General features: G+C 40.7%; 1 protein-coding gene across 2 annotated transcripts; it reads right to left on the reverse strand.

The window, feature by feature from the left end:
* Positions 1-1,285: 1,285 nt before the first annotated feature.
* Positions 1,286-27,115, reverse strand: Hoatz (HOATZ cilia and flagella associated protein). 2 transcript variants are annotated; one of them, XM_060377681.1, is made up of 7 exons: positions 26,981-27,115; positions 23,060-23,443; positions 22,568-22,606; positions 22,072-22,142; positions 4,060-4,119; positions 3,482-3,534; positions 1,286-1,489 (listed from the first exon to the last, which is right to left on the reverse strand). In XM_060377681.1, exons 2-7 carry the CDS (start codon positions 23,280-23,282, stop codon positions 1,432-1,434), a joined length of 504 nt encoding a protein of 167 aa, XP_060233664.1. In that variant the 5' UTR covers positions 23,283-23,443; positions 26,981-27,115; the 3' UTR covers positions 1,286-1,431. The 2 variants fall into 2 exon arrangements, with proteins under 2 accessions (XP_060233664.1, XP_060233667.1); XM_060377684.1 differs by lacking the exons at positions 1,286-1,489; positions 3,482-3,534; positions 4,060-4,119 and adding an exon at positions 7,992-8,781.
* Positions 27,116-27,385: the final 270 nt, after the last annotated feature.

The following is a 27,385-nucleotide window of genomic DNA, read 5'->3' on the forward strand; positions in this document are numbered from 1 at the left end:
AGTTCAATTGTGTCTTGAGTTCTCCCTAGATACTCTGACTTCGGTCCGTATTGGCTTTGTTAGCATAGACAACCAATTGAGTGTAGTAATGACTCCACTTCTTCCCACCTCCCAGGACACATATTCTTTATTATGCTAATACAGACCTCCTCACTAAAAAGGTTGAATATTTCCCTTTGCCATGAGGTTTGATTAATCAGTAGAATAAACCAGAACGTTGTGAGCCGACAGCAGAAAGCCCTTTCATGTTCTACTTATTCTCTTTCATCTCTTGACTCTGAGAGGAGCATGCCTCAGATAGCCTACTGGTCCGTGAATGTCCTCAAGAAGGTGGTAAGTGCTGCAAGGCTGCCTCAGTCCATTGGCAAGCTTGTAGCGTGACAGAGCGCTTTAAGTGGCCTACAATCAGATCAGCCAGACCATGAGCTGACCCTTGTATGATCTCTAAGATTGCCTTAGAACTCCTTGCTGCGCGGGATTGCTGCAGTAATAGCTACCTGGCTACACGGGCATGTATCACCGTGGGAGGGCTAGTTGACAAGAAAACTCATGATGTGTAATTTTTCTTGGTAAAATTTCTTCGGCTCAAGACCTATTCCTCAGCTTGATGAGTTCAAAGTTAACTAAGAAACCAGCTTAAGTTCGTGTTTTGCATTTTGGAATATTCACATATACATAATGAGATGTTTTGGCGCTAGGATGCGATTTCAAACTCCAAATTGTTTTCCATACATCTTTTTCACATAGTCTGAAGGTAATGTTCTACAATAGAATAGTATTTCTGTGTTTTTATGCATGATGTATGCACGTATGCACATGTGTGTGAGAATGTGTGTACTTGCACATGACTGTATGGAGGCCAGACACTGATATTGAGTGTCATGCTCCAGCCATATTAAGTCCATTATTTATAGACCCAGTAGCAACTCAACTCTGGCTTGTAGACCTGTTCTACAACTGGGATAAGCCAAATTAGGGAAAAGGAATATTTTAAAGAGAAGACTTTAAGTTTTTAAGAATGCTTTTATCTTGGTTTTATTAATTTTACTGATAGTACTCAAGTCAAGGGCAATATAGAGTCCCTTATTCTTGTTTATCGAGTATTCATAATACAAATAAAAATATATACATTCTGGAAATACCCCTCAAATAAAACAAACGAGTTTGGGCTGTATAAAATGAGAAAGATAATTATAGTAACATGTCAAACACAATAATATGCAATAAGTGAACTAGACACAAATGTTCAGTAACTGACAAAATACATCTGTCTATATTCTTAAATTTTATTTTAGTTTATTTTAACACGAAGTTTGGTAACGGTCAAATTCCTGGAAATCTGCACATCCTTTACCTACTGATCCTGATGTAAGCATAAATTGCTTCAAGGGTGAATACATGTCAGTCACTTGCTACCACATGTCAATCAAATCATTCCAAGGCTTTGACTTCTTCTTTGTCCTGTTTGTCTGACTCTGACACAACTTCCCTGTAGGCAGCAGAAAGAATCAGTTTCTACATTCAGAATAGAATGTGGTCATCACGGTCACAAGATAGCAGGGACATGACTTTTGAATTTCCCCAGTAGTCAGCATTGTGGATTCTTAATGTGTATTCAGGCTTGTGACCAAGTATGAAACGTGAGAGAAATGGTTATCACATTGGAAAGTGTGACATGATAGGCAGGAACCATAACCTCCTACCCTGAACATTTTGCTTACTGAGATTTTATCATCAGTAATTGTTTTGATTACTACTATTCCCTTTTACTTAGTCCTCGTTGACAGTGCAAATTCTACCAGAGTGAATACGAAGAGCATCATTGTTAAAGCATCATGATGAATGTACTGTCTTCTAGAAAGGGTACAGCCTATCCCCAGAAGGCCTACTGTGTGACTGACTGGGAGCCTGCAACCCCGGGGGTAGAAATTTTGGGCAGAGTGGACAAGATGGAGGGGAAAGTATAAACAAAATTTAAGAAATGTTTGTATACGTTGATGTACAGTATAGGGGCATCAGTTTCCTAAACAGCTAATGCTTAATTTACATAGCATTCCAGAGTTTTTAAAACAACTATATTCTGAATACCAGTATCCAGTTAAGTGGGGTGATCCAGTTTTTCAAGGAGCTTACAGTATATTTATAGACAAGGTATAAAATGTGTGAACTGTTAAGTAACTTAAGGGTAGTGAATTAAATCAGTATAAAATATGGGCACAGAGCAGTGTGTGATTGCCAAAAGGATGGAACACATAGGACTAAGTTCTATCTTTAAGTTCCAAGGAAGATGTTACTGTGGAATGGAAAGAAACTCAGGTTTCAGGACTAAGAGGAGAATATATTACAAAAAAAAAAATTAAGTGAGGATTTAAAATTTAAAATTACCCTTTTAAACCTTGATCCTGAGTCAGGGCAATGAAATAATCTACACAGCAGATGGCTAAATTTATGCTGATGGGGCTGCTAACTTTCACTTGTAGGGTAAGGGGAGGGTCCTAAGACCCTCAGGAGAACCTTACGAAAGCCTTTCTGGGAGTCCATATTCTTTGGGATGGGACGTAATTTCATTGGTATAGTTGCTTCTAAATCATCCCTGCTCTAGTAAATAATCCCACCAAACTCATTTATTCACTAAAGCATTATCAATTCAAGCTGTAAAATAATGCACTTGCATGCAAAACGACAAGGATAGTAACATATTATTCAGTAAGAGTGCATGTAAAGCCTAGGGCACCCAGACATGTCTGTGCTACTCAAATCGCAGGCTTTATCCATCATCTGGGGCAGTCAATAAATCTTTCCTCCACTCATAGGAAGTAAGTCAAATCATCTGGTTTAAGGCAAGAAACTAATTTGTGGGGCGTTGTGTAGAAACATAGCCAGGTAAATAAGTGATTTAAAAAAAAATCTATGTAGACATAATCACTCTTCTTTTTTTTTAAATAATCACTCTTCTTTAAGGCTACTACTTGCTAACACTAAAAGAGTCAGCTTCAATGTCGATGAAGTCGAAATTCTATTGCTTCTGTAACTTTATTCTCAGAATATTGCAAGAAAAGAGACTACGTTTCAGAGTCCTGTTAAGTTTCCAAAAATTCTTCTCTTTTAACAGTCTATCACTAACAGGCTAAGTGGCCAGACCACTGGTGGGTCAGAGCTGGTCGTCTGGAAGACCTAAGGATTCACTAAATGGCAGGGTGATCATGGTGGAGCTGGGAGGCCGTGAAGCAGCAGGGAACGGGCAGCGAGGGCACACAGAGGCTCCAGTATTTGCTCTCCACTTTGTACCACACATGTGTGCACATCCCACAGATGTACACAGGCTTGCGCACAGCAAGAAGTATGTTTATTTAAGGCAAGAAAACTCTAACACAGTGGTGTGCGTTTTTAGGAGATTTGTTGGTAGGAGACAAACAAACAAACAAAGTTCTTTTAAAGACAGCAAGTAAAAAGGTCAGGATGTTTTTGGAAGTAAACTTACTTTTCTTTCACCTTTTTGGGCTTAGGTTTATAAGGCATTGAAATCAGTTCTTTCTAGAAAAAAATTAAAAAGAGAAAAATGTTTATTTCTTCTGAAATTTGTTCACTTGAAAACAGACCGACGTACAAATCATCACAGAGCCTTCCGACTTCTGAAAACTACCAAGTCAGAAGTGTGCAGATTAGAACTAACTTGAGGCTCCTTCAGGAATGCACATTTGAACATCCATATGTTCCTAGTGGATTACTTTTCATGAAGGTTTTAATCACTTAAGTTCTTATTTTTTATGATCTAAGAGCATGTTAATAACCTACACTGTATACAGTGTGCATGCACGATAGATGCCCTGTCAATCACATCTCCTTTCTTCTGCCGTCAGAGTTACAGACTGGTGGAGCTGTCTCTGGCTTATGGATTGTCCAGTTACTTAATCTCCATGTTTTCCCAGGCTTTGGCACATAGAAGACTCAAGATGTGAAAGCATTGATTTAAAGGGCCAGCCTACCAAGCCCCTGACCATTTGCCACAGATCATGCATGCTATCAGACAGCTATCCAAAGCCCCACCGTTATTCTTACCGAAATCCTCTCTTCTCTTTGTTTTTTTAAAAGTTGGAGAATCTCATCTCTCTTTTTGGCCTATTTGAAGAAAAAAAAAAAAGTGAGCCTTTTGATTCAACAATAAAGCCTGTCTCTGTGGGAGTGGAGTTTTCCCTTTTCTTCTGGTATTAGTAGGATGCTAAGATATGTTTTCCACAATAGGTCTATGAAGAATAATTTGGTTTTGTTCTAAATGTACAGATTTTATTTGCCCTTAACAACCAACTTCTATTTAGATCTTACCATATGAAATATCCCAAGAGCTTTAAAACATTTTCTTATGGTTTTAACAATTCAGAAATTTGATGCTTTCTTCTCCATTTGACAGGTGGGGAAACTGAAGCAGAGTTAAACAATTTACCCAATGTTCAATGGCAGATTGGAGTCGATGGCAGATCTTGATGACAAAGTCTGAGCTCTTAACCACCAAAGGAAATTAACACTAAATGGCAGTTAGCTAGAGGATCAGTAAACCCAGAGATCACACCTCACCTGAGCACACAACCAAAGAGTGCTCCTTAGTGCTTGAGAACAAAGCTTTTTGCTGTACCTCTCCTTTTTCCATCTTGGCTATCAAGATTTCATATACTACGTAAGTTTTCATAAACATAAAACCTGTTTAGCACAGGCATGAAGAGGAATCAACACATAAACTGTGGAACAGACAAACACAGGGAAAAGGACATTCTGTTTAGTACAAGGCTAGAAAAGAAAAACACAAAGTGAGAATAGAACAGTCATTTTTCAGAGACGGAGACAATCCTGTCAATCTGTCCATCCGAACGCATTGTGCACCTTGCTTGGTTGGGCTGCCGTTTCATGTGTTGCTTGCTTTAAAGCAATACTTTGTCTTGCAGTTCTGGAGGCTAGATGTCCAGATCCAAGGAGTCTGCAAGGTCAGTCTGCCTCAGAAATTGACTTCTGGGCCTCTTACTAGGGCCTGATGGTCTGCTGGCCACCTAGACTGATCCTTGGCTTACAGAACTACAGTCTCTTCATGTGAAGTCTTTGCTGTCACATGGCTTCTCCCTGTCTCTGTTTTCACATGCTCATCTTTAGGGACAGGATTGTGTTTGCTTTTTTATTTTATTTATTTTACAGTGTTCTCCTTACAGAAAAAAAAAATTAACCACAAAACTATATACCTTGTGGAAAAAGCAACCTCAAAAACCTCTTGCTTACCATGTCCATTTTTAAACTTTGTACTTGCATATGTTAATTAAATAATGGGGCTTATGACATTTTCATATGTGTATAGAATGAAGTTTGCTCACATTCATTCCCCAACATTACCATGTCTTGTCCCCCTTTCTACACCCACTAATCTTCCTTTCCTCAGCTCATCAGGGTCACCTTCTAATGACATCAAATTAGGGGCTCACCCTATTCCAGTAAGATTCCATTGGGTTTAATTTTATTCATATCAACCATATTTCCAAATCTGGTATCATTCTGAAATACTGAAGGTTTGGCCTTCTTTTGTTTCAATAATAGATGCATTTTAACACCTAATAAGCATGGATGCTGTCACATTGCTATGTCAGAGGCTGAACAAGCCACAATTTGGGCTTGAAAAGAGATTTTGAGGGGCACAAAACTGTTTGAGCTGCACATCACTTATTCCTCAGTGTTATTCTCCAGTCTCCGTGGCTCAGGTGAAGAAGAAGCTAGTGACATCAGGAGCCCTGAGACACAGAAGAGAAGAGGGCCCATGACTGGCAGGTGTTACCAGAAGCTGGGCCAGGTTCCCTGGGAGATTTTGATTTGTACTAAATTGTGTGAATTTTGCCTTTTACTTATTATTTTAAGACTCCTTTTGAGATGGTCTCACTCTATAGCCCTGCTCAGCTTGTTTAACTGATGCAGGTTGGCCTTGAACCCATAGAGATCTGCCTACTTTTGCCTCCTGACTGTCACAGTTAAAGGTGTGCAACATCATATCCAGGTCAAATTTTGCCTTTTGAACCAACAAAGTTTTTTTATGTTTGATTTTTCAAATTTTATATGTAATTTCTTTTTTGCATTTTTATTATTTATTTCAATTTATTCACTTTGTATACCAGCTGTGTCTGGCTCCCTCATCTCCTCCCAACCCCTCTCTGCCTTCCTCCCTCTTCTCCTATGCCCCTCCCCTAGTCCATTGATAGGGGAGGTCCTCCTTCCCTTCCATCTGACCCTAACCTATCAGTTCTCATCAGGATTGGCTGCATTGTCTTCCTCTGTGGCCTGGCAAGGCTGCTCCCCTCAGGGGGAGAGCCAGCCACTGAGTTCATGCCAGAGACAGCCCCTGCTCCCCTTACTAGGGAACTCACTTGGAGACTAAGTCTAAGGGCTACATCTGAGCAGGGGTTTTAGGTCCTCTCCATGCATGGTCCTTGATTGGGGTGTCAGTCTCTGCAGGGACTCCAGGGTCCAGTATTTTTGGCTCTGTTGGTCTCCTTTTGGAGCTCCTGTCCTCTCCAGGTCTTTCTATCCCCCCTTCTGTTTTGGAAAGAAGATTTGTACTTTCTATCTAATATTTAGGCATCATATACATCATAGTTAATTTAAAAAAAAATGTGCCCTTTTGGAAGCTAAGCACACTTTCATATTACCTATCAACTTTTATGGATTGGATAAAGCAGTGTCAGCACAGACCTGAGACGGTGTCATTGCGTGGGTTTGGTGATGGTTTCCTCAACTCTCCCTTGACATGTGTCCTCAGCTGGAATGGATCACTCACACATTGTGATTACAGAGCATGGGCACCTTTCTCTATTGCTCCTCTCCTCACTTTCATAGTTCTGTGTGTCTTGTTTAGAACCTTACCATTTTCCTAACTTTCCTTAGAGTGCAGAAGTGCCTAGTATGTGGTTCTTAATGAATTTTTATTGACTTTGATTGCTTGAGTTATGACGTATGAATGGAATCATTGTATTTGTAACACACAGCTAGTTGCCCAGTATAGCCCCCCAAAGTTTTAGAAAATTAAATTAAAGAGTGAGTAAACTTAGTAATAAAATCCTTCAACAAGTGAAATTGTGTAATTCTTTTCTGTGTAACGCTTGGGATATGATAGGAAAGTTCAATTGTCACATGCTTCTAGTATGAAAAGATGAATATTAATAAGATTTAAAAAATAACTAGACAAAAATATATTCACTTTTTCTTGGACTTTGGCTCCTTTTCATTAGAATAGATTTTAGTAACCTATTAGTTTTATAATGTCACAACCACAGACACAAAGTTTTCAAATGAGATTTGCTTTCTGCTTCCTGAGCATGTTTCCTGGGAATGAATAACAAAACTACTATAAACAACTGTGTCCTCTGAACAATATGTTGTGAACTATTCTAAGAAATCCCTTCCAGGAAAATGAAATGCAATTCAACGGTGAGAAGAGATCCTTGTAATTTACCTCATAAGTAGCTCATTTTCAATCATGAGTTCTTTAGTGGAAGTTTATATCTATAAAACATTATAATTTAATTAACCCCTAAAATAATACTCTAACAGGATCATAATTAACTTTTAAAACATTAATTTTTGTTAAGTACTTATACACTCTATATTACTTATATTTATTCTATTTCTGAAAATATAGGAGATAAAAGTTGATTATATGAAGTTAGAATATGATAATATATATAAATTTAGTGTGCATTGGGTGCTTAATAAAAATTTCTCTCTCTCTGGAATTAAAGCATTTAGTCTTAGCTGTTCAAAGCCAGGTAATGTTCTTTGGTAGAGAAATACATAACTTACTGTCAGAAAAGCAATACCTAGCAAACAGTGCAAATATTGGTTTTTCAGTTAGAATTTTATTTTTATTTTTTTAATTTAATTTTATTTTTAATTACACTTTATTTACTTTGCATCCCCCCTCTAGTTCCCACCCTCCTCCCTTCCCAATCCCTCCCTTCTTCCCCCTTCTCCACGCATGCCCCTCCCCAAGTCCGCTGATAGGGGAGGTCTCCTTCTCCTTCCTTCTGATCCTAGTTCTATCAGATCTCATCAGGAGTGGCTGCATTGTCTTCCTCTGTGGCCTGGTAAGGCTTCTCCCCCCTCAGGGGAAGGTGATCAAAGAGAAGGCCAATCAGTTCATGTCAGAAGCAGTCCCTGTTCCCATTACTATGGAACCCGCTTGGACACTGAACTGCCATGGGCTACATCTGTGCAGGGGCTCTAGGCTATCTCCATGCATGGTACTTGCTTGGAGTATGAGTCTCAGGAAAGACCTGTGTTCAAATTTTTTGGTTCTGTTGCTCTCCTTGTGGACCTCCTGTCCTCTCCAGATCTATTTCCCACTTCTTCCATGACATTCCCTGCATTCTGCCCAAAGTTTGGCCATAAGTCTCAATATTTGCTTTGACAGTCTGCAGGGCAGAGCCTTTCAGAGGCCCTCTGTGGGAGGCTCCTAACTTGTTTCCTGTTTTCTTCTTCTTCTGATGTCCATCCTCTTCGCCTTTCACAATGGGGATTGAGCATTTTAGCCAGAGTCCTCCCTCTAGATTAGTTTCTTTAGGTGTACAGATTGTAGTAGGTTTATCCTATATTATATGTCTATATGAGTGAGTATATACCGTGTGTGTCTTTCTGCTTCCGGGAAAGCTCACTGAGGTTGATCCTTTCCAGTTCCCACCATTTAGCTGCAAATTTCACGATTTCCTTGTTTTTCAGAGCAACAATCAATAAATGGGGCCTCATGAAACTGAAAAGCTTCTGTAAAGTAAAGGACACCGTCATCAAAACAAAACGAATGCCTACAGATTGGGAAAGAATCTTCGCCAACCCTCTATCTGACAGAGGGCTAATATCCAGTATATATAAAGAACTAAAGAAGTTGAAAAACAGCAAACCAAGTAATCCACTTAAAAAAATGGGGAACAGAGCTAAACAGAGAATTCTCTGGAGAGGAATATTGAATGCAAGAGAAACACTTAAAGAAATGCTCAATGTCATTAGCCATCAGGGAAATGCAAATCAAAACGACCCTGAGATTTCACTTTACACCCATCAGAATGGCCAAGATCAAAAACTCAAGTGACAACACATGCTGGAGAGGTTGTGGAGAAAGGGGAACCCTCCTCCACTGCTGGTGGGAATATAAACTTGTACAACCACTCTGGAAATCCATCTGGTGCTTTCTCAGACAACTAGGAATAGTGCTTCCTCAAGATCCAGCCATACCACTCTTAAGCATATATCCAAAAGAGACTCAAGTACACAATAAGGACATTTGCTCAACCATGTTTGTAGCAGCTTTATTTGTAATAGCCAGAAGCTGGAAATAACCCAGATGCCCCTCAGCTGAAGAATGGATATAGAAATTGTGGTACATCTACACAATGGAGTATTTTTTAACATAGATAATTTAACTCCATATATATTTCAGCATTTTTAAAAACAATACATAAATAATATATAAAAGTTTAAAGTTCTATCTTAAACAAGGCATTTCCCTTACTTTTATTCTTTGATTATATAACGGTTTTTGCATGCAGTCAACCCACCTGTTCAATAATTTATTAATATTTAGATATTTTTAAAAATTAATTTTTTTGCAATTTATTCATTGTGTATCCCAATTGTGTAGCCCCCTTCCTCAATTCCTCCTAGTCCCACTCTCCTTTCCTCTTCCCTCCATCCCCTTTCTCTAGTTCACTGACAGGGGGAGTTTTCCTTCCCTTCCAATTGCCCCTTCCTTATCAAGTCTCATCAGTACTGCCTGGATCCTCTTCCTCTGTGGCCTGGCTGCATCACCGGGGGGGGGGGGGGGGGGGAAGTGATCAAAGAGCAGGCAACTGAGTTCATAACAAAGGCAGCACCTGCTCCCCTTAGCTGTCTGTGGGTTACATCTGAGCAGGGGGTCCAGGTCCTCTCCATGCATAGTCCTTGGTTGGTGCATCAGTCTCTGAAGGACTCTCTGGGGTCAGACTTATAGCTTTGTTCATCTCCTTGTGGAGCTGATATCCCCTCTGGGTCTTTATATCCCCCCTTCTTCCATAAGATGCCCTGTGCTCTGCCCAAAGTTTGGCTATGAGTTTCAGCATTTTCTTTGATCCCCTGTTAGGTGGAGCCTTTCAGAAGACCCTCTATAGTAGGCTCCTATCTTATTCCCTCTCTTCCATCCCTTCTGGTGCCTATCTTGTTTGCCATTCTGAATGAGATTTAAGCATCCTCCCTACGGTCCTTCTGTTGTTTAGCTTCTTTAGGCCTGTAGATTTTAGTATGATTATCCTATATTATGTGGCTAATATCTGCTTATAAGTGAGTATATACCATATGTGTCTTTCTGCTTCTGGGATACCTCATTCAGGATTTTCTTTTTTAGTTCCATCCATTTTCCTGCAAATTTCATGGTTTCCTTGTTTTTAATAGCTGACTAGTATTCCATCATGTATATGTACCACAATTTCTGTGTCCATTCTTCCATTGAGGGACATCTAGGTTGCTTCCAAATTCTATTCTGGCTATTAGAAATAAAGCTGCTATGAACATAGTTGAGCAAATGTCCTTGTTGAATGGTGGAACATCTTTTGGGTATATGCCCTGGAGAGGTATAGCTGGACCTTGAGGTAGAGCTATTCCCAAAAGAAAGTGTCAGAATGATTTCCAAAATGATTTGTTGTTGATTATTAATATTTAATATTAATTTATCTTTTAGTTAAACAGTGGTTATTCCTAAACCAGCTGTAGACCCAAATCACCACACAGAGATCAGGATTTATTTAATTAACTTAGAGCACAATGATGGGCAATAGTTACTCTATCCTAAAGCTCCAAGCCTGCATAGTTTCATCCCATTCAGATTTCCTACATTATACTTGCTTTTAGTTATATCTTAAGTCCGGTTCATCTCTCCTCATGGTTCCAAGTCCTCTCCTGCTGATTTCTCCTCTCCCACTTGTTCCATTCTACTCCCCTCCTGATCAGGATGTCCCACCCTATTCTTTCCATTGCACAGCACTGGCTGGTTATTTTATTGACAGTACAGAGAACAAATGGTGGCATGTTTACACAAACTTGAGAGGTGATGCTTAGAATAAACATCACAATGCAATGTCTGATTGAAACCAGAGTGTGGGGGAGAGAAATCAGCATTTGAATGAACAAGGGTAAATTGTATACATTCCACAAGAACATTATACCAAGAATGATTGTTCAAGTTTGCATTCCCACCATTAATGGAGGAGGGTTCCCCTTTCTCCACATCATCTCCAGCATGTGTTGTCACTTGCGTTTTTGATCTTAGCCATTCTGACTGGTGAAAGATTGAATCTGAGTTATTATGATTTTCATTTCCCCAATGACTAAGGATGTTGAGCATTTCTTTAAGCGTTTCTCTGCCATCCGATATTCCTCTATTGAGAATTCTCTGCTTAGCTCTGTACTCCCTTTTTTAACTGGATTATTTGGTTTGTTGGTGTCTATTTTCTTAAATTCCTTATGTGTTCCGGATGTTAGCCCTGTCGGATGTAGAGTTGGTTAAGATCTTTTCCTGGTCTGTAGGCTGTCATTTTGTTCTGATGACGGTGTCCTTTGCTTTAGTAAAGCCAGATAATTTAAGTGGCAGCATGCATTAATGAAGTCAGATATGTCTGGGTTTGAATCCTAATTTTACATTGAGATTAATGACAGTATCTTAACTATGGCCTCCAACTCCTCCTTTCCTTCCTCCAGCTGTAATCACTAACATAGGTCAGAGATTTGTGGTCTTGAATAAACTAAAGGAACACTTTTCTGAATCTTATTTCTCTTCTATGAGGAAAGTTGTGAAAACTGGAGATGGTAACAGTGTTTAATATAATGAATGGCAAATGCTGGGCATTTAATGAGTTGTAGCTATTAAACATCATTATTATGAGAGAAAGGGTTTCTTTTAATCTTTTCTCAAAGTGTTGAAAAGAATGGGAGGGATAAAGAAGAGAGAGGACTTGAAATATTTTTATTGAGTAACTTCTAGGCATCAGGCTTTGTGAGGTAAGTTTAGTTTCACAAGACTTGTTATTTCTTACACAGAAACATAGACATCTTTTCTCAGGGTCAGTAAACCTAGCAGTAACTGGCAAAGCCCAGGATTCAAACTCATTCTACACTGTAGGCTGACTCTACACTATAGGCTTCCGTTGTTCTAGCACCTGCTAGAGTTTTTGAAAGAGAGACGGGGCAGGTGCGTGGGAGGGATGCCGTTCAACCTTCATTTCAAAAATGAAGAATCGGCATCAATTACTGTGCAGAGGACAGTTTTTCGTTATCTCAGAGAAATCTATACCGTAGTAGGAAAGTGTGTGATAGGCCTAGCCGTCGGGGTCCTCTGATCCAGTCTGCAGTCATCCTTGATCAGAATTAATTTACTTACACATGGTACTTTGCAAAAGCACTATTACATGGTAAGGCTGTCATGGAAGAATTACAGTGGTACTCACAAACTGAAAGCTTTCTAACATCACAGATAATACAAATTACATATTTGTAATAGGGGTTTTGACTATATTAACTAAAAATGGGAATAAAACTTCAAATTTAGAATTTACATAAGCAGAATTGATGTTCTGTGGTTTTACAGACAGAGAGAATATTATATGATCTTCATTTTCCTAAGGTACTATCATTTAATGTTTAATTTTGTGTCTATGCTCCAAAGTTAACTAAAGATTTTCAGTTCTTGTCTTCACAAAATCTTAATTCTTGTTAGACCAAATTTCATTTGTTTGTTACAAACACAGTCTTAAGGAAGGCATGAAGTGTGACCAGCTTAAGGGCAAATTATTAGTAAAAGAAAAAGCCCTCATATCCGGACTTGATTCAAAAGGCAGCATACCCCTCTCAGCTTCACCTTGCCATTATCTGCTTCTGCTGACGGGAATGTGCCATGTAGACACTGATGGCCGCAGTGTGAATTGTTTTCACTGTCCTAGCAAGATGCAGAACTGTTGGCTTTCCTATAATCTACGGTGCACTTTGAAAGACCAGCTGAGTAATCAGAGAAGGGGTTTCTCTAGAAGGGATCTAAGTTTAAGACCAGAACTAGCCACAGTGATCTATGGGAATGGACAGAATGTGATAGAGGGTTATTAATCAGAGGAGGCAAGAATGCTGACTTGCAGGAAAAAGATGCAGCGCTTTAACTGTTCCATACTTCTTGGAAATTGCTTGGTCTTGGCTCAGTTTCCCTGCTCTGGCATATATAAGCTTCATTTTACAAACAGTAATTTATTAAGATGAAGAAACTTACCAGTCATTCTATAAGAGAATCAATACAAAAATTTAAATATAGACTGGATAAAGAATATAGACTTCAAATAAGTATAAATTCTTTGTTAGGGAGGAAAACATTTTTTTCTTGGCTCTGATAAATATTTGATTTGTATTACAGATGCATGAATAGAAAATCAATAGGCCTGAAGAATGTGACTCTTATTTTCAAACTTTTACACAAAATCAGTTGTGGTGGCTCATGCCTTTAATTCTAGCAGTAAGGAGGCTGAGGCAGGAGGATTCTGTGAGTTCTAGGCCAGCTTAGGTTACAGAATAATACTGTGTTTCATCACTCTCCTCCAAAACAGACAGACAAGCAAACACACACACACACACACACACACACACACACACACACACACAGAGGACTAACATGGAATATTTTTTTAAAAGACTGCTTTAATATCACTTTAAAAAGTACATTTAAAGAATGCAATTTGATTTTTTTTTTCCTGAGACATGGTTTCTCTCTGTAACAGAGTTCTGGCTGTCCTCAAACTCACAGAGATCCACCTGCCTGTGTCTCCCAAGTTCCAGGATTAAAGGCATGCTCCACCAGGCCTGCTGCAATGAGGCAATATATTTTAATCTTGAGAAAAATATGAGCATATAGTAAGGATTATAATTTAAAATTTCATAAATTACACATATATCAGGGATTGCTTTCAGCGTATGATTGAAAGACATTCTGTTGATGATTTCATCTGCAGCATTTTTAAATGCTTATCTCTGGCTGACAAAGGACTACTGAGACTAAGATTTTCACCATTACACAGATAGGATGAATGGATGAATGAGATTGGCCTCATCTTTCAGCTATGTCTTTCCTGTCCTGCTCAAAAGGAGGGGTGAGGGACTCCCCACACAGATGGCTGTCAGTCTTCTTCCAAGCCCGGACTTCTTTTTCTAGCCAATATTTTTTCACAGGCCTACATGACTGTTTCACCTACTTAGCTCGACAACTTAAACTTGGGGAGTTTTTATTTTGTCTCCCCCAGTCCAACACTTAACCTTCATCTAATGTTCCTTATTTCAAATAATGGGATTATCCATTCCAGTATGTAAGACAGAAAACTGCTTTTTTTTGATAACTGCTATTTCTTACCTCCTATATTCAATCTATAATGTTTTATTTCCCAAGTACCACTGTCACCAAGATGATTACAATGGCCTCCTGTCTGGTTTCTGCACTTCTGGCCCATCAGTATATTCTCTGTAGGAAAGACCCCAATCTTTAAACAAGCCTAATATCAGCAGCATCATCTTCCAGTATAAGGATTTCCCTGACATTGTTTCTACTGTGACTTAACCTTTCTCTTCAATGTTTGTGTTGGTCCATGGCTTTTGCAGTGTGCTGTGCCGTTTCTAGCACAGTATTTGCTTGTGTTATTCCTGCTGTCTTCTGCCCCATTTATCCCTGTCTTCTTTCAAATCTCAGTGTATTTACTATTTGTGTAAAACCACTGGTTTTCTGACTGCACAGTGCCACCTCACTGCCCTCCTACCACCATGTATAGTCCTTTAAAACATTTCTCTCTCTTTGATTAGACTGAAGGTTTTATACAAGAGCTAAGTTTGTATCTTTAAAACATGTTTTGCATTGCTCATTTCTAAATTGACACAAGTAATGTGTTTTGAATAAATCTTTAAACAATTTTTCAAAGCAGCATCTCCTAACATTGCATTCCATTACCCCTTTTACTTTTTAAAGCTTTGCTTGGCCTATCTTCAGCTTGAAATTGTGAATTTGGCTTTGATTTCTAATTCTCTTACATCTCTGAAGCCAACAGAATTTTCAGTTGCTTCTGGCTAACATCCTACGAAGTTCAGGGGAGAGTCCCTGCATTTCAGGGGAGGGTCCCCATGTGTCTGGAGTGTCACGTAGACAATGCTCGGTTCAAGACATACAGACTGATATCACTGCTCATATCAGCATCTGTTGTATCTGCTAGGAAAGCTTGTCACAGAAACCTCAGTGATTCAAAGATAACACAGAAGACATTTTCACCATAGCTGGGAGCTGTCCTTTCTCTTTGGAAGTATGAGTGGTTCAAATGACCACAGTACAAGTTGCACTAAGGAGTAACTGTGGGGAGGCGTGGCAGGAGGAAAATACTTTTGTACATTTAAACTATGGGTAGACCTATTCTAGGAATACACTTGATTATCATTATTCACATTAGTTATGTTCTAGGAAGGCACTGCAAACAATGAACTAGTGTCTGTCAAGCTATTGCTCTTAGGTTCCTGACAGCCTTTGGTTACAGAATTTCAACTTTGGAACTACACATAACTTTTGTCTTATGTCTGTTTCTGTTTCAACATATACTGTTGATTTATGAACATAGAACTCACAGCTAATAGCATGTTAACTCTGGCCTGAGCAAGGCTCATATGATGTATGCATTTTTTCCATAAGTCTCATGATCTTTTTACTCTTAGTGACATTAGGCAGCAGTTTGGCACATGGGGGCTATTTAAAATAGAAAAGTTATACATACAGGAACACACACATATACATACATACACAATACACATATATACACGTATATGTGTATATATGTATGTAGCGTGTGCATTATGCACATAATAACACTTGTTATAGTGTGAGTTGAGACATGAAGGCAGAGGATCATATTGTGCTCAGCAGACTTATGTGTTTGACAACTCAAAAAGTTCAACTGCTTTGTGAATGTCTTCAAACGATTCGTTCATTAAAAAATATCACTTTTGCATCATTTTACATTCAGTAGCTTCATTTACTTATGTTTTACAAGTACGTGGTTAATGTGAGCCCTTACCTAGTAATGTAAAATGTTTTCATTTTGTTCTTCTGGTAAAGTGCATGAGTGACAAAGATCTTTGAAAAGGGGGAGCTGCATTTGAGGGAAAGCTCTATATAATTCTAAGGCTGGATTTTTGTATGGCAAATTCATTCAGATATTTGACCCCACATTTGATTCTTTCCCCAGATGTATTTTCATGTACTCTAGGTGATATTAAGGGAGACTGAAGAAACTTCTTTTGTTACCCCCAAAGTTTCCCTAATATTGAATACTTTTGAAAACAGTGTGATATTAAAGATAATATAAAATAAGAATGTACTTGTCTTTCATCATTTGCTTCCAAAATAGTTGATGGACACATGATGCAATCTGATTTTATGATTGCTCCAATTGTTTGCTGGGATGAAATAGGAACAGCAAAATTTAGCTAACTAAATACATTTTGTTGTTGGGAAGGAATTCAATGATCCTATTGTTTAATGGTAGAAAAGGAATTTCATAAATATTGTTTTACATTAGGTCAGGTAACACTACTACTAGGAGCCTTTAGATTTGTTTAAGAAGCCTATCTTATCACAGCAGAGAATTCTCTGACACAGCAGAGATTTTTTTTTTTCTATCAGAATGTCCCAGCAACCTCAGAAACCGATGACTCTAAGGAAACTGTTATCTTTCTTCAAAGCTGACATAATGATTCTAAGTGTCCCTTTTACTACTATGGAAACATAAGATGACAGGTAATAGTGCTGAACATTTCCCATCTCACATCATAGGGTCTGGAAACACTTTTGTGAGGCTTCTAAAGTTCTAAGTCATCATGACATGACTGGCTTCTGGCTCAAGCAAGTACCACGTGACAAGTGTCTGCTATGGTCAATGGGTTGCACTGGCTGGGTAGCAGAATAACAGAAAGCCCTTTTCCAGTAAAGGGCCTGTCTGGGATGTTGACAGGTGTCACATTTTCCTCTTAAAGAAACTTTGGTTTACATTCCCTCATGTCAGAACCGCTTCCAGATGCACATTCCCAATGCACCTTCTATAGATGGGCCTTGAAATATTGTTCTGACCTCTTCTTCACTCTCTTAGCAAATAAATTATTTATAATCCTTTTCATAAAGAGATAAGTAGCTAAAGAGCTTTCTTAAGGTGGCAAAACTAGAAAGAAAATTAGTTTTATGATTTCAAAGAATTAGCTGACTATTCATTTATTATAATGTTTTCAGACTACTTAAAACCCTCAAAGGAAAAATAATGGTCCAGTACAGTGCTTTAAGGCTTCCTTTATGGATACAGTAAGCTATTTAATCTTGACATACTCAATTGTTTTTGATCTCCTGCCACTGAAATCCATCACTGAAATAGTAGTTGTGATTAATAGCATTTTGCCCACTAAGAAAAAGCATTTATAATGTATACCTTGAAAATATCCTAAAATGGAAAGTAACATTAAAGTTTGAAAACTTAGCCAGTGAAAAATCAATATCTGTTGGGAAAGAGGGCTGTAAAGCCACGTTTGGAGAGACAGAAAATAAATTTCCAGGTTTCCATTAATATTAAGAAAATGGTGGATATACCTTAAGTGAATTTATAGGGAATTTTTTTCACCCCTTTAAGATGAAACACACCTGGAATACATGATTGATGTACATGTTCACAATATGGGAAATTTAATTAAATAGGTAATATAAATGTTTTATTAGCAAACCCCATCTCTTTTTTCATTCTATCATCAATCTACAAATTATAGATGGTGGTAGCAAAAGTGCAGAGAGGGACTGTAGACTCAGAGAAGCAGCAGTATCCAAAACTAGATTGTTTTGATATTTATCAGTCACGTTCTCTCCCCTCATAGACAGACCCATGAGATAAAAGCAAAACTCGACAAGACAGGAGGTGTGCCTGTGCATTTGGAAGTATTCTTGCAAAAGATTATCAATCTAGATAAGTGTACAGATGAGCATATTTGGAAATAACTAAACTTGTTCCATTGCACAGCTGATAGAATGGCAGATAGCACAGCTATGGTCCTGCGTCACAGGCGTGGGGCCCTGGAGTCAATCTCCAGGACCCCAAAACGGGAGAACAAAATATTCCAATGCCAACAAAAGATTACTATATATGAAGTCATTCAGCCATTAATTAGATTAATTATGAATATTATATGTTTACAGGCTAATGAACAAATATATGAATTTCAGAATCCAGAAAGACATTGGGTTAAGCAAACGAGACCTTTTATAGGGGAGGGTAAAGGATGGCCAGGTGCTTCATGTAGGTTATATCAATTCTATGAGGTAGATGTTTTAAATTGCTATTTATGATAGAGAAGCAGTACGTGGCAGAGTTAGGCTTCTGACTCAACCTGTGGTCTCTAAAGTTATGGTGCCTACAATCTAGCAGCACACAGAGAGAAGCATGGACGATTGTGGAAGTACTGATCAGAGCCTTCAAGCAGCACTCTGGGAGACCATTTCTGACTTTGTATGAAGCACGGAGAAGGCAGCTGTTCACCTAGCTAGTTTCTAGGTAGCCTCTGGGAAAGCTTTTTCAGAGGATGTCATGGGAGCCAGGCTTTGAAGGCAGATGAGGAAGGCATTTGGCAACCATAAAGTATACTGCAGGCTGAAGAAACAATCTTCAAAACTCAGTGGTTTGGGAAGGTTTCTTCAGTTCTTAGCCTGCTGTTTTTGGTACAGTGTCTCACTATGTAGCCTGGAACTTACTATGTAGACTAGGCTGGTCTTGAATTTACAGAGATCTGCCTGCCTCTGCTTCCCAAGTGCAAGGGATTAAGGACCTGTCCCACCACACCTGGTATTTTTGTTTTTGAGATAGGCTCTTCTCTATAGTGCAAGCTGATTGACCGTAACTCATGAACTTCCTTCCCCTGTCTACTGCTGCAGCCCACACAGCTGAGTCCTGGAAACAAGACTGGGGCTAGAAAGAAGGGAATGAAGAAGGGATCAGCACACAGGCACAGAGAGGAAAGCTTGGATGAGACGGGGTATGCACTCTAGAGGAGATGCAGGAGTATGGAAACTCTGCCTAGTTATTTCATACAGCTGAATGAGGAGGCAGGGTTATTATATAAACCTCAACAAGGGCTCAGGATTATCTCATCTTGGTAGGGAGGTCTCTGTAGGAGAGAAGTCTCAGGCTGTAAACTTCCAGGAGGAGGAAGCTGTGAGCCACCATTTTCTGAACACCTTGCCAAGGACCAGGGAAGGCTTTGTTATTCCCATGGGTCTGTGGCATTGAGGTCTTGACGTGCCTGCACTCATTATCAAACAATTTATTGGGGATTTCTTCTTCTGCCTGCAACCTCCCACATGGTGAGATTAGAAGGGTGTACTACTATGCCTAGTTTAATCTATTCCTGTGCTATCATACACATATATCTATCATAAGATAATGATATCATAATCATCAACTGCCTCCTCCCAGCTTCTCTTTGTAGTCCAGCATCTAACATAGTACATGTACTAGGCCGGCTTTCAATAAATATGTGGAATAGAGTAGTTAATAAATTAAAAGAAGGACACAAGACATGGAAGCCTGTTCTACAATTAATGATATCTGGTCTATAATATTACAGTCCCCTGTAATGCACATCACTCTTACTGTTTGACGACAGCTGATAAAATTGGCTATTAAGTTCATCTTTTAACCTTTATTTTTAACCCCTTCCCAAAATGAAGTACAAGGAAAATTCAATTCCAAAAGTACAAAGTGGTGAAAACAGCCTGGATATCACTATGTAGCTAAGGCTGACCCTCAAATTCCTGAATCTCCTTCTGCCTTAGCCTCCCAACTGTAGGAATTATAGGGATGAGTCACCACTCCTGGTGTGTGTGTGTGTGTGTGTGTGTGTGTGTGTGTATGGTGTGCCTGTGTGTGTGATGTATGAATTGAATTAATTTTTTTTTTTTTTTTTTGAGAGAGAGGGTTTCTCTTGTGTGGCCTTGGCTGTCCTGGACTCACTTTGTAGACATGGCTGGCTTTGAACTCACAGAGATCCGCCTGCTGCTGCCTCCCTGAGGCACACATTCTTTTTTAAAAATCTGTAAAATTATAGTATAAATATATAGTACATGATATTTTTAGGGGGTTGAGGCAGGGTTAGGTATATAACAGTCTAAAAAGAGAACGCTAATTATTTTTAATCACTTAGTTTGTTTGAAATAATCATCAGTAGTCTTCAAAGCGAATTGTTGTGACCAGAAAAGTCAAGTGAATTGATCCGTAATTTATGTAGCATTCCAGTATCTCCTTTAGAGCTTGCCAATATGTTCTGTGATTAAAGACATTAGTCCAAAATGTGTTTTGGACCAGTTCTGTTCCAGTTCTGTTCTGTTTCTCCACTATCAGAGACAGGGTTACTGGAATAGATTTTATCCACGAATCAAGCAAAGTGTTGCTATTAATTGTAGTATTAGCTGCTGAGTCAAAAGCTCTAGTTTTATCATGCGGCTGCCAAAAAGAGGTTTCAGGACACTAGTGTGTTTACTGTCAGCTTTCAGTCAAAACAGGTCCAGACGAAAGACTCATGCTTTGCTTCACTGGTTTTGACTAATAGACAACAATTTTCCCATTTTAAAAGTATTTTTGTTCTTAGACTATTGTGTGTGGTTTGAAGCTCTTTTGAAAAATGAACCTGTGTTTATTACAGTTTCTGATGTTCCTTGAGCTTTGGCGGAGACTGAGACTGGCCACAGTTTAATAGAATGAATTTTCCTTTTTTTTTTTTGTAGCAATAGGGATCAAACCCAGGGCCTTCCACATGAAAGGTAAGAGCTCTGCCACTGAGCTATATCCCCATCCCTCTTTTTAACTTTACTAAAATTATAAAACAGTCCCACTAAGTTTTCCAAGCTGGCCTTCAACTAACTCTACATCCCTGCTTAGCCCTGAATGTGGTTGACATTTGTGATTAATTATTTTAAGTGTCTTTGCTCTATGTTTATTATTAAATTTGCATCTTTGTGTGTATGTGTGTGTGTGTGTGTGAGAGAGAGAGAGAGGGGCGGGGGGGATATGTAAACCGTGCTGATATGTGCACCTGTGTGCATGTGAAGGCCAGAAGACGACACTGGGTAGTCTCTGCCTTCTTCCCTTCAAACAGGATCATTAAACCTGGAGCTAGGCTGGTGGCTAGCTAGCCCCAGGCACATTCTGCCTCCACCCTTTGGAGTTACAATGGCATGAAGCCAGGAGGTGATTTTAACACGGGTCCCATGCTTACATAGCAGGCAGCTTAATCTTGATAACTTTCCCAACACTTCCCTTTGAACTTCCATCCTCTTGCTTCCGTTTCTCTATAAGCTGGAAATAGATATCTGTGCTACTAGCTACTAGGCCTGTGTGTTTGTGTGTGTGTGCGAGCATTCCTGCATATCCACAGAGGTCAGAAAAAGCTACCAGATCCTTTGGAATTGGAGTTACAGCCAGTAAATGAGCCAGCTGCCGTGGGCACTGGGAATGAAACTAGAGTCCTCTGAGAGAACAAGCGGTCTTAACAACTGAGCCACCTCTCCAGCCCCAAGAATTTTTAATTTTTTTTGAATTTTATTTTTTTCTTATCAGTTACATTTTATTAACTCGAATTTTTAATTTTTTAACATTTATTTATTTTTATGTATATGGTTGCTTTGTCTGCATGTACATCTGCACACCAGAAAACAGTATCAGACAGTTATGAGCTGCCATGTGGGTGTTGGGAATTGAACTCAGGACCTTCTGAAGAGCAATGAGTATCCTTAACTACTGAGCCATCTCCCTAGCCCCAGATTTCTAAATTTTTAATTAAGTTTCTAACAAAAGCTTTTCAAGGCTGAATTAGCTGAAGTAACACATTTTACTTGCATTTGATTAAAAGTAAAATGTCCACAGCACCAATAAACAAACAATATTTATCAAAATTATGTAGGACTATAATGAAAACCAGAAGAATGAGGCACTGGCCCACCTTTTCGAGATAATTTGCTTTCTCTTCAGATTCCTCAATCTTTTGGGTTATATCAAAGGCAGTTGTCTCCTCTAGAGAAAATAAAGTCACATTTAATCAGAAACAACTTTATCGTAATTCTTATCATACTGACGTAAAGCTGGATAGGGGAAAATAGAGTAGGAAGGGACACAAATACATCCTGTCTTGAAACTTTCTAACCGGTTTCATAAATTATCTACATCAGAAAACCTCTTATCCCTTTAGATGACGAGTAAGCACGAGTGGGGGTAAGAAACAGTCTCTAAAGGGGAAGTGCCTGCGGGATCTGAGGTGCAAATCCACATTTTTGGTCACACGTTACAGAAAGTTATCTTCTGGATGAGTGGTGTGCGCCCCGAGGGAAGGGAGGAGTATGCGGCCAAGTCACACAGCGAAGTCAATCTTTACAGTTCTCGAAATCCTCGGAATAACCCTCCACGGGGAGGACTGAAGGGCACCAGAACCTGGTACTTACTGTTATGATGAAAGGGAAAGGCCTGGCCAAAGTATTTCTCTAAGAAATAGAAATGGAAAGTAAGTTATTGGAAAAGCCGACACATTAATGGAATTTGAATTTTCTATACCTATTAATATTGAATAAGAACACTTTATACATTCTTGGCCAAAGGCTTGTCTGTCGGGTTCTAAGTTTGACTCTGCCTCCAACTTTTTCTTGGGCTTTTAAGTTTGAACTAAACGTTATGTAAATGTTTTTTTCCTTATTTAAGGAAACACAATTTCAGATTAATCCATCCTATTTGCCAAAGAAGCCTTCGTGTAAAGGATTTTTAGAATGCTTTTTTATATGTAACAAGATTCTTTGCAGTGGAGAATTGTGGCCATTTGAGAACTATTCGTGTATGTATTTGCATATATACCCATGGCTGCTTGTTTGTATCTCTCAGACAGTTGATTCTTTTACAATTAGGCTGGGCAGTTTCTCCCAGGAGGCAGCCTCGCTACTCACCACTCAGGGATTTAGACGACTTCGCCACCGGTAGCCGCTGACTGCTGCCTCGGGGCAGCACCAGCTGAGATTCGGCCGGGGGATACATGGACGCCCCGAGCCAAAACTGCTTAGCCAAGTTGGCATCCTTCTCAGAGCAGCCGCTGAACACCAGTAATCCGGGGGGGCAGATTTCGTGGGATTCCTTCTCCAAGCTAGGACTGCCTCTGGGCCCAGTTTCCATGGAGACTCAGGACGCTTCCTTTAGCTGTGTGGCCCCGCCCCCACCGGAGAACCGTCGGGTTGGTAACTGTCACGGGAAAGGCTGGGTTTCTTCCGTCCGAGCTGCGGTTCCTCGAGGGCTTGTGCCCCAGCTGCAGCTGGCTTCTGTCGAGGTCACAGCTTCTGTCGAGGGCCAGTCAAGCCTTAAGAGTCAAAGCCTCAACTTTGTGATGTGCACAGTCAGTGTCTCTTAGATCCTAAATCAGCGTCCCCTCCTCTCCCAAACAGCCCAATAAAGTGAACTTTAAAGAGCTCCTCCCTCTTCTGGACAAGACTGCCAAGGCTCCGCACCCCAACCCGCGTAAGTTCTCAGGTCTGCGTGGATACATCCAGGCGGTGTAACGTCTTAGTCCAGAACTGGGCCAAGAGGTACCCATGGAGACAGCTTTTGTGACTTAAAACCTCCCAAATCTTTTATTACAAATCTGAGGAAGCAAGCTGTGTTTAAGTGGTGTTCACTAATTAGAAAAAGTTGCCTAGAGGGCAACTGTTACCATCTTAAAAAATAGACCTCGTTAATCAGGCTGAGCGCTTCCCCCCACCCCGCGCCCCGTGAAAACTTACGAAAACATGTTATGTACCCTTACAAGCAGGTTCTCGGGCATGTATGAGCCTTTCCCCTAGAGAGTGCCTACATAGGAGCTGACCATTTAAGTACTTCAGGGGCTGACCGGAGCGGAGATGGACACCCTAAAGCCAGTTTTGAGAAAGGAAAGTGACACGGGATAAAATCGATAGTTGAGACTTTCGTGGCGCTTTATTTTTCACAGTGTTATTGATAACAGTGTCAGGCAAAGTCCAAAGGTTTATAATCACAATATGATGATCAAATCAGCTAAGGGATAATTTCTGTTTTCCAACATATCTAAAAATCATCGAAACGCACACACACATTGACACACTGCATACTTAGCTAACAGGTTTGTATCCTTCAGTGGGTAAATAGATGGCGTGAGCACTCCCCTAGGGCTCTGTCCTCACCAAATGGACGAGGCGCGCGAGGCTCAGGTCCGAGGAATCCCAGTCTCTTTACCTGGCCGTGTGGTTAGTGATTGGTTACCATTAGCAATCAGCTAACTACACTGCCTAGTAACCAGACTCACAGGAAAAAGCCTGCAGCCTTTAGTCGGTGCTCTCCGACGTTGCTCGGGACCAGCACAGCGTCAGCCAGGCTGTGCTTGGCTCTGCTGCCTTGGTGATCGCTCTCTCAGAAGTGGAAACCGGTCGGTGAATCACAGCGCGCAGCAGGAACTCTTCTGAGGGGTGGGGGCGGGGAGCTACTCCTGGCATTTTTTTTTTTTTTTTTTTAATGTTAAGGCCGGTGTCCACCGACTCTCTTTGCACACCACTGAACCGCTTTGCCCTAGACACAGGTAGCTAAACGGTCCCTCGGCGAGGCCGCTGGTCTCCCAGGATTACGTGCACTCAGACCTCGTGCTCAGGGCCCCTCGCTGACGCATCCTGGCTCCGGCGCCCGCTTTCTGCGGAGTCAGCGGGGCTGCAGCCTCCTGCTTCTCCTCCCGCGGGCGGCGGGTGATGCTGTGCCTTGTTTTGATGGCAGTGGAGTTAGTGATTGTCAGCGCCGCAGTACAATCAGCTAATTACACTGCCTACAAACCGAGCACCGGACGCCCGCTGCCGCAGCTCCCGAGGGTCGGGCCCCTCGCCCCCTTACGCCGCGGCCCACAGCCCAGGGTGGCGGAGCCAGAGGTGCCTCAGGCTTCCGGGGCCCCTCCACACCCGGCAGGGCCGCGCGCGACCCTAGGTGACTCCCGGGCGCCCGGCCCCCTGTCCCCGCCGTCCCCCGAGACCCTCCCGCTCCGTCCCCGGCCCCTGGGCATCGGGCCGGACTCCTGCTTCCCGGGTCTGACCCGCCTCCGCCAACTTCTCCTTGGCTTCCAGCCCCAACTCTAGAGCCGGCTCTGTCCACCCCGCGCGCCCCGCAGCTCCTACTGGCCGAGTGACCGTGGCTCTGCGACCAACCGCCCTTGGAACCCCGAGGCCGAGGGGGCGGGGCGAGTGGGGGAGGGGCGGCAGAAGCTACCAGAAGGGGCAATGGGCGGTTCCGGCAGAGCCTCCTGGGAAGGGGCCTGGGAGATGGGTGACACCGATTCTTGAGTTTATCCTCACGGCGTAGTTACTCCTGCACTGAAGAAGGAAGCGCAAAGACCTCCATCCACATCTCCTCTCCTATTGCCCAGGAAGCCCCCCCAGGCCCCTCAATGTTCATGCCCATTCTCAGAAACAGCTTCCCAGGCCTCTTAGCTGGACCTTTCCTGCAGGAGCTGGCCTGGACACCCCTTAGGATCACCTCTTAGGGTCTTTCTTAGGATCACCTCTTCCAGGGCCCTGCAGGGAGGTGAGGGCCACTTCTAGTCAAACATTGAACCAACCCCCTTGTTGGTAGGTCAAAGTGTGGCCGTTTACAGATCAAAATCAGTATTTGTGATTCATGGTAAGACTTGAGGAAATCTATTCCTGCTCCGGGCTCCTGTTTCATTTCAGTATTCCGTACGAATTTAGCACTACTATCCATCCATCAGACAGTCCCGGTGGTGACAGAATGTGAACACACATTATTTTCTATTCCAGAGACTATGAAGTCGCTAAACCACAGATTTTACTAATAGAAAGAAGCAGGCGGGGGTGGGGACGGGAGGTGTCAGCAAGAGAGGACATATAGCAGTCATGGAGGAGGTGAGATTTCACGAAGATGCTTGAAGTGAGGGTGGACTGGGACATTAAGAGGTCTGTGAAAGCCCGAGAAGCAATGCCCTGTGATGGTTCCATTTTCCCTTCTCTCACTGTCTCACATCTGATGACAGGCGTGTGCTCGTGTATGTTTGGAATAAAAGGCGCTGAGGGGCCAGTGACAGCATTTCTGTGCCATCTTCACTAGTAATTCTTTCCTTTGAGCTACTCTTCCCTCTCATTTCCTTTATTGAGCCCAGAGGGGTATATAATATCCTCTGACTGCAAACTTTGTGGAATTCAGTGAGAAGTGGCCTCCCAGATTTTGGTTTTCATGTACACTGTATAATAATGACCATATGTATTGATCCAAAAGTCTTGCAGCCTACAAAGTAAAATTTCTTAGCTATCCATTGATCCCTAAGCCCAGAAAATGGTCTCATAGATGCCACTAATTACATGAATACATAGCCAGTTGTTAGGAACACTCAACACAAATTCCAAATGCAAACCATTAAAACCCAAGAACTTCCCAAGAATAAATTTGTATAGATTTTAACATTATCTTTGAAAACGAAAGACAGAATATTTTTTTCTTCAAAAGCATAGCTTGTTTTATGAACACCTAAAAGTGAAAAGAATCAAAATGAAGTAGAAAATGCCAGATAATTGTAAAACTAACTTAAAAAAAACCCCCCATCATTTGTAAATAACTATATTTTGTATTATTTCTTCCTGTATTTGGGAAAGGCATGATAATGTATGCTGCAAAAAGTTATTTAAATGTTCAAATATAAATAAAACCAGTAGAAATAGCCTCCATTCCATTAACACTATAAAGAGTTATAAATTTTATGAGGACATCATTACAAAATCATTTACTTTACATTATTTTTCTCTATGCTTAATGCTTCCACCTAGCTGATGTGCTTTCCCCTCTGATTATTAGTTGCATCTTAAATATCTTACCTGGGTTTGATTGCTACCATCCAAAGTTATAGTCACATTAGCTGTCTTGAAATTTAGACTGTAAAATTTTCTTCAAAGATAAAAAGTAAAATGCTGATTTAAAGAAAAGTGAGTGCCCTCGCTCTGTGAGAAAACGACATCAGAGAATGCTTATTCCTAGGGCTGCTGTTGATTCCGCTGCAGTTACTAGAGAAACTCATGGTCTCATTGCATCTCATTGCTGGTCATGTCTAGGCATGTCTAGAGATCAGGGAGACTCATGTTTTAATCTAAGTAGGAATGCTTGTGGTGTGGTTAAAATGCCCAAACAGAAGATTGCATTTGGTTAGACAGGTCCAGGAAGGTACCGTTCAGCGGAATTGTTTACTGTTTTAACTTCTGGGCTTTTGGTGATCTGGGAGATGG

The sequence above is a fragment of the Meriones unguiculatus genome, chromosome 1 (genome assembly GCF_030254825.1).
Source record: "Meriones unguiculatus strain TT.TT164.6M chromosome 1, Bangor_MerUng_6.1, whole genome shotgun sequence".
Classification (NCBI taxonomy): domain Eukaryota; kingdom Metazoa; phylum Chordata; class Mammalia; order Rodentia; family Muridae; genus Meriones; species Meriones unguiculatus.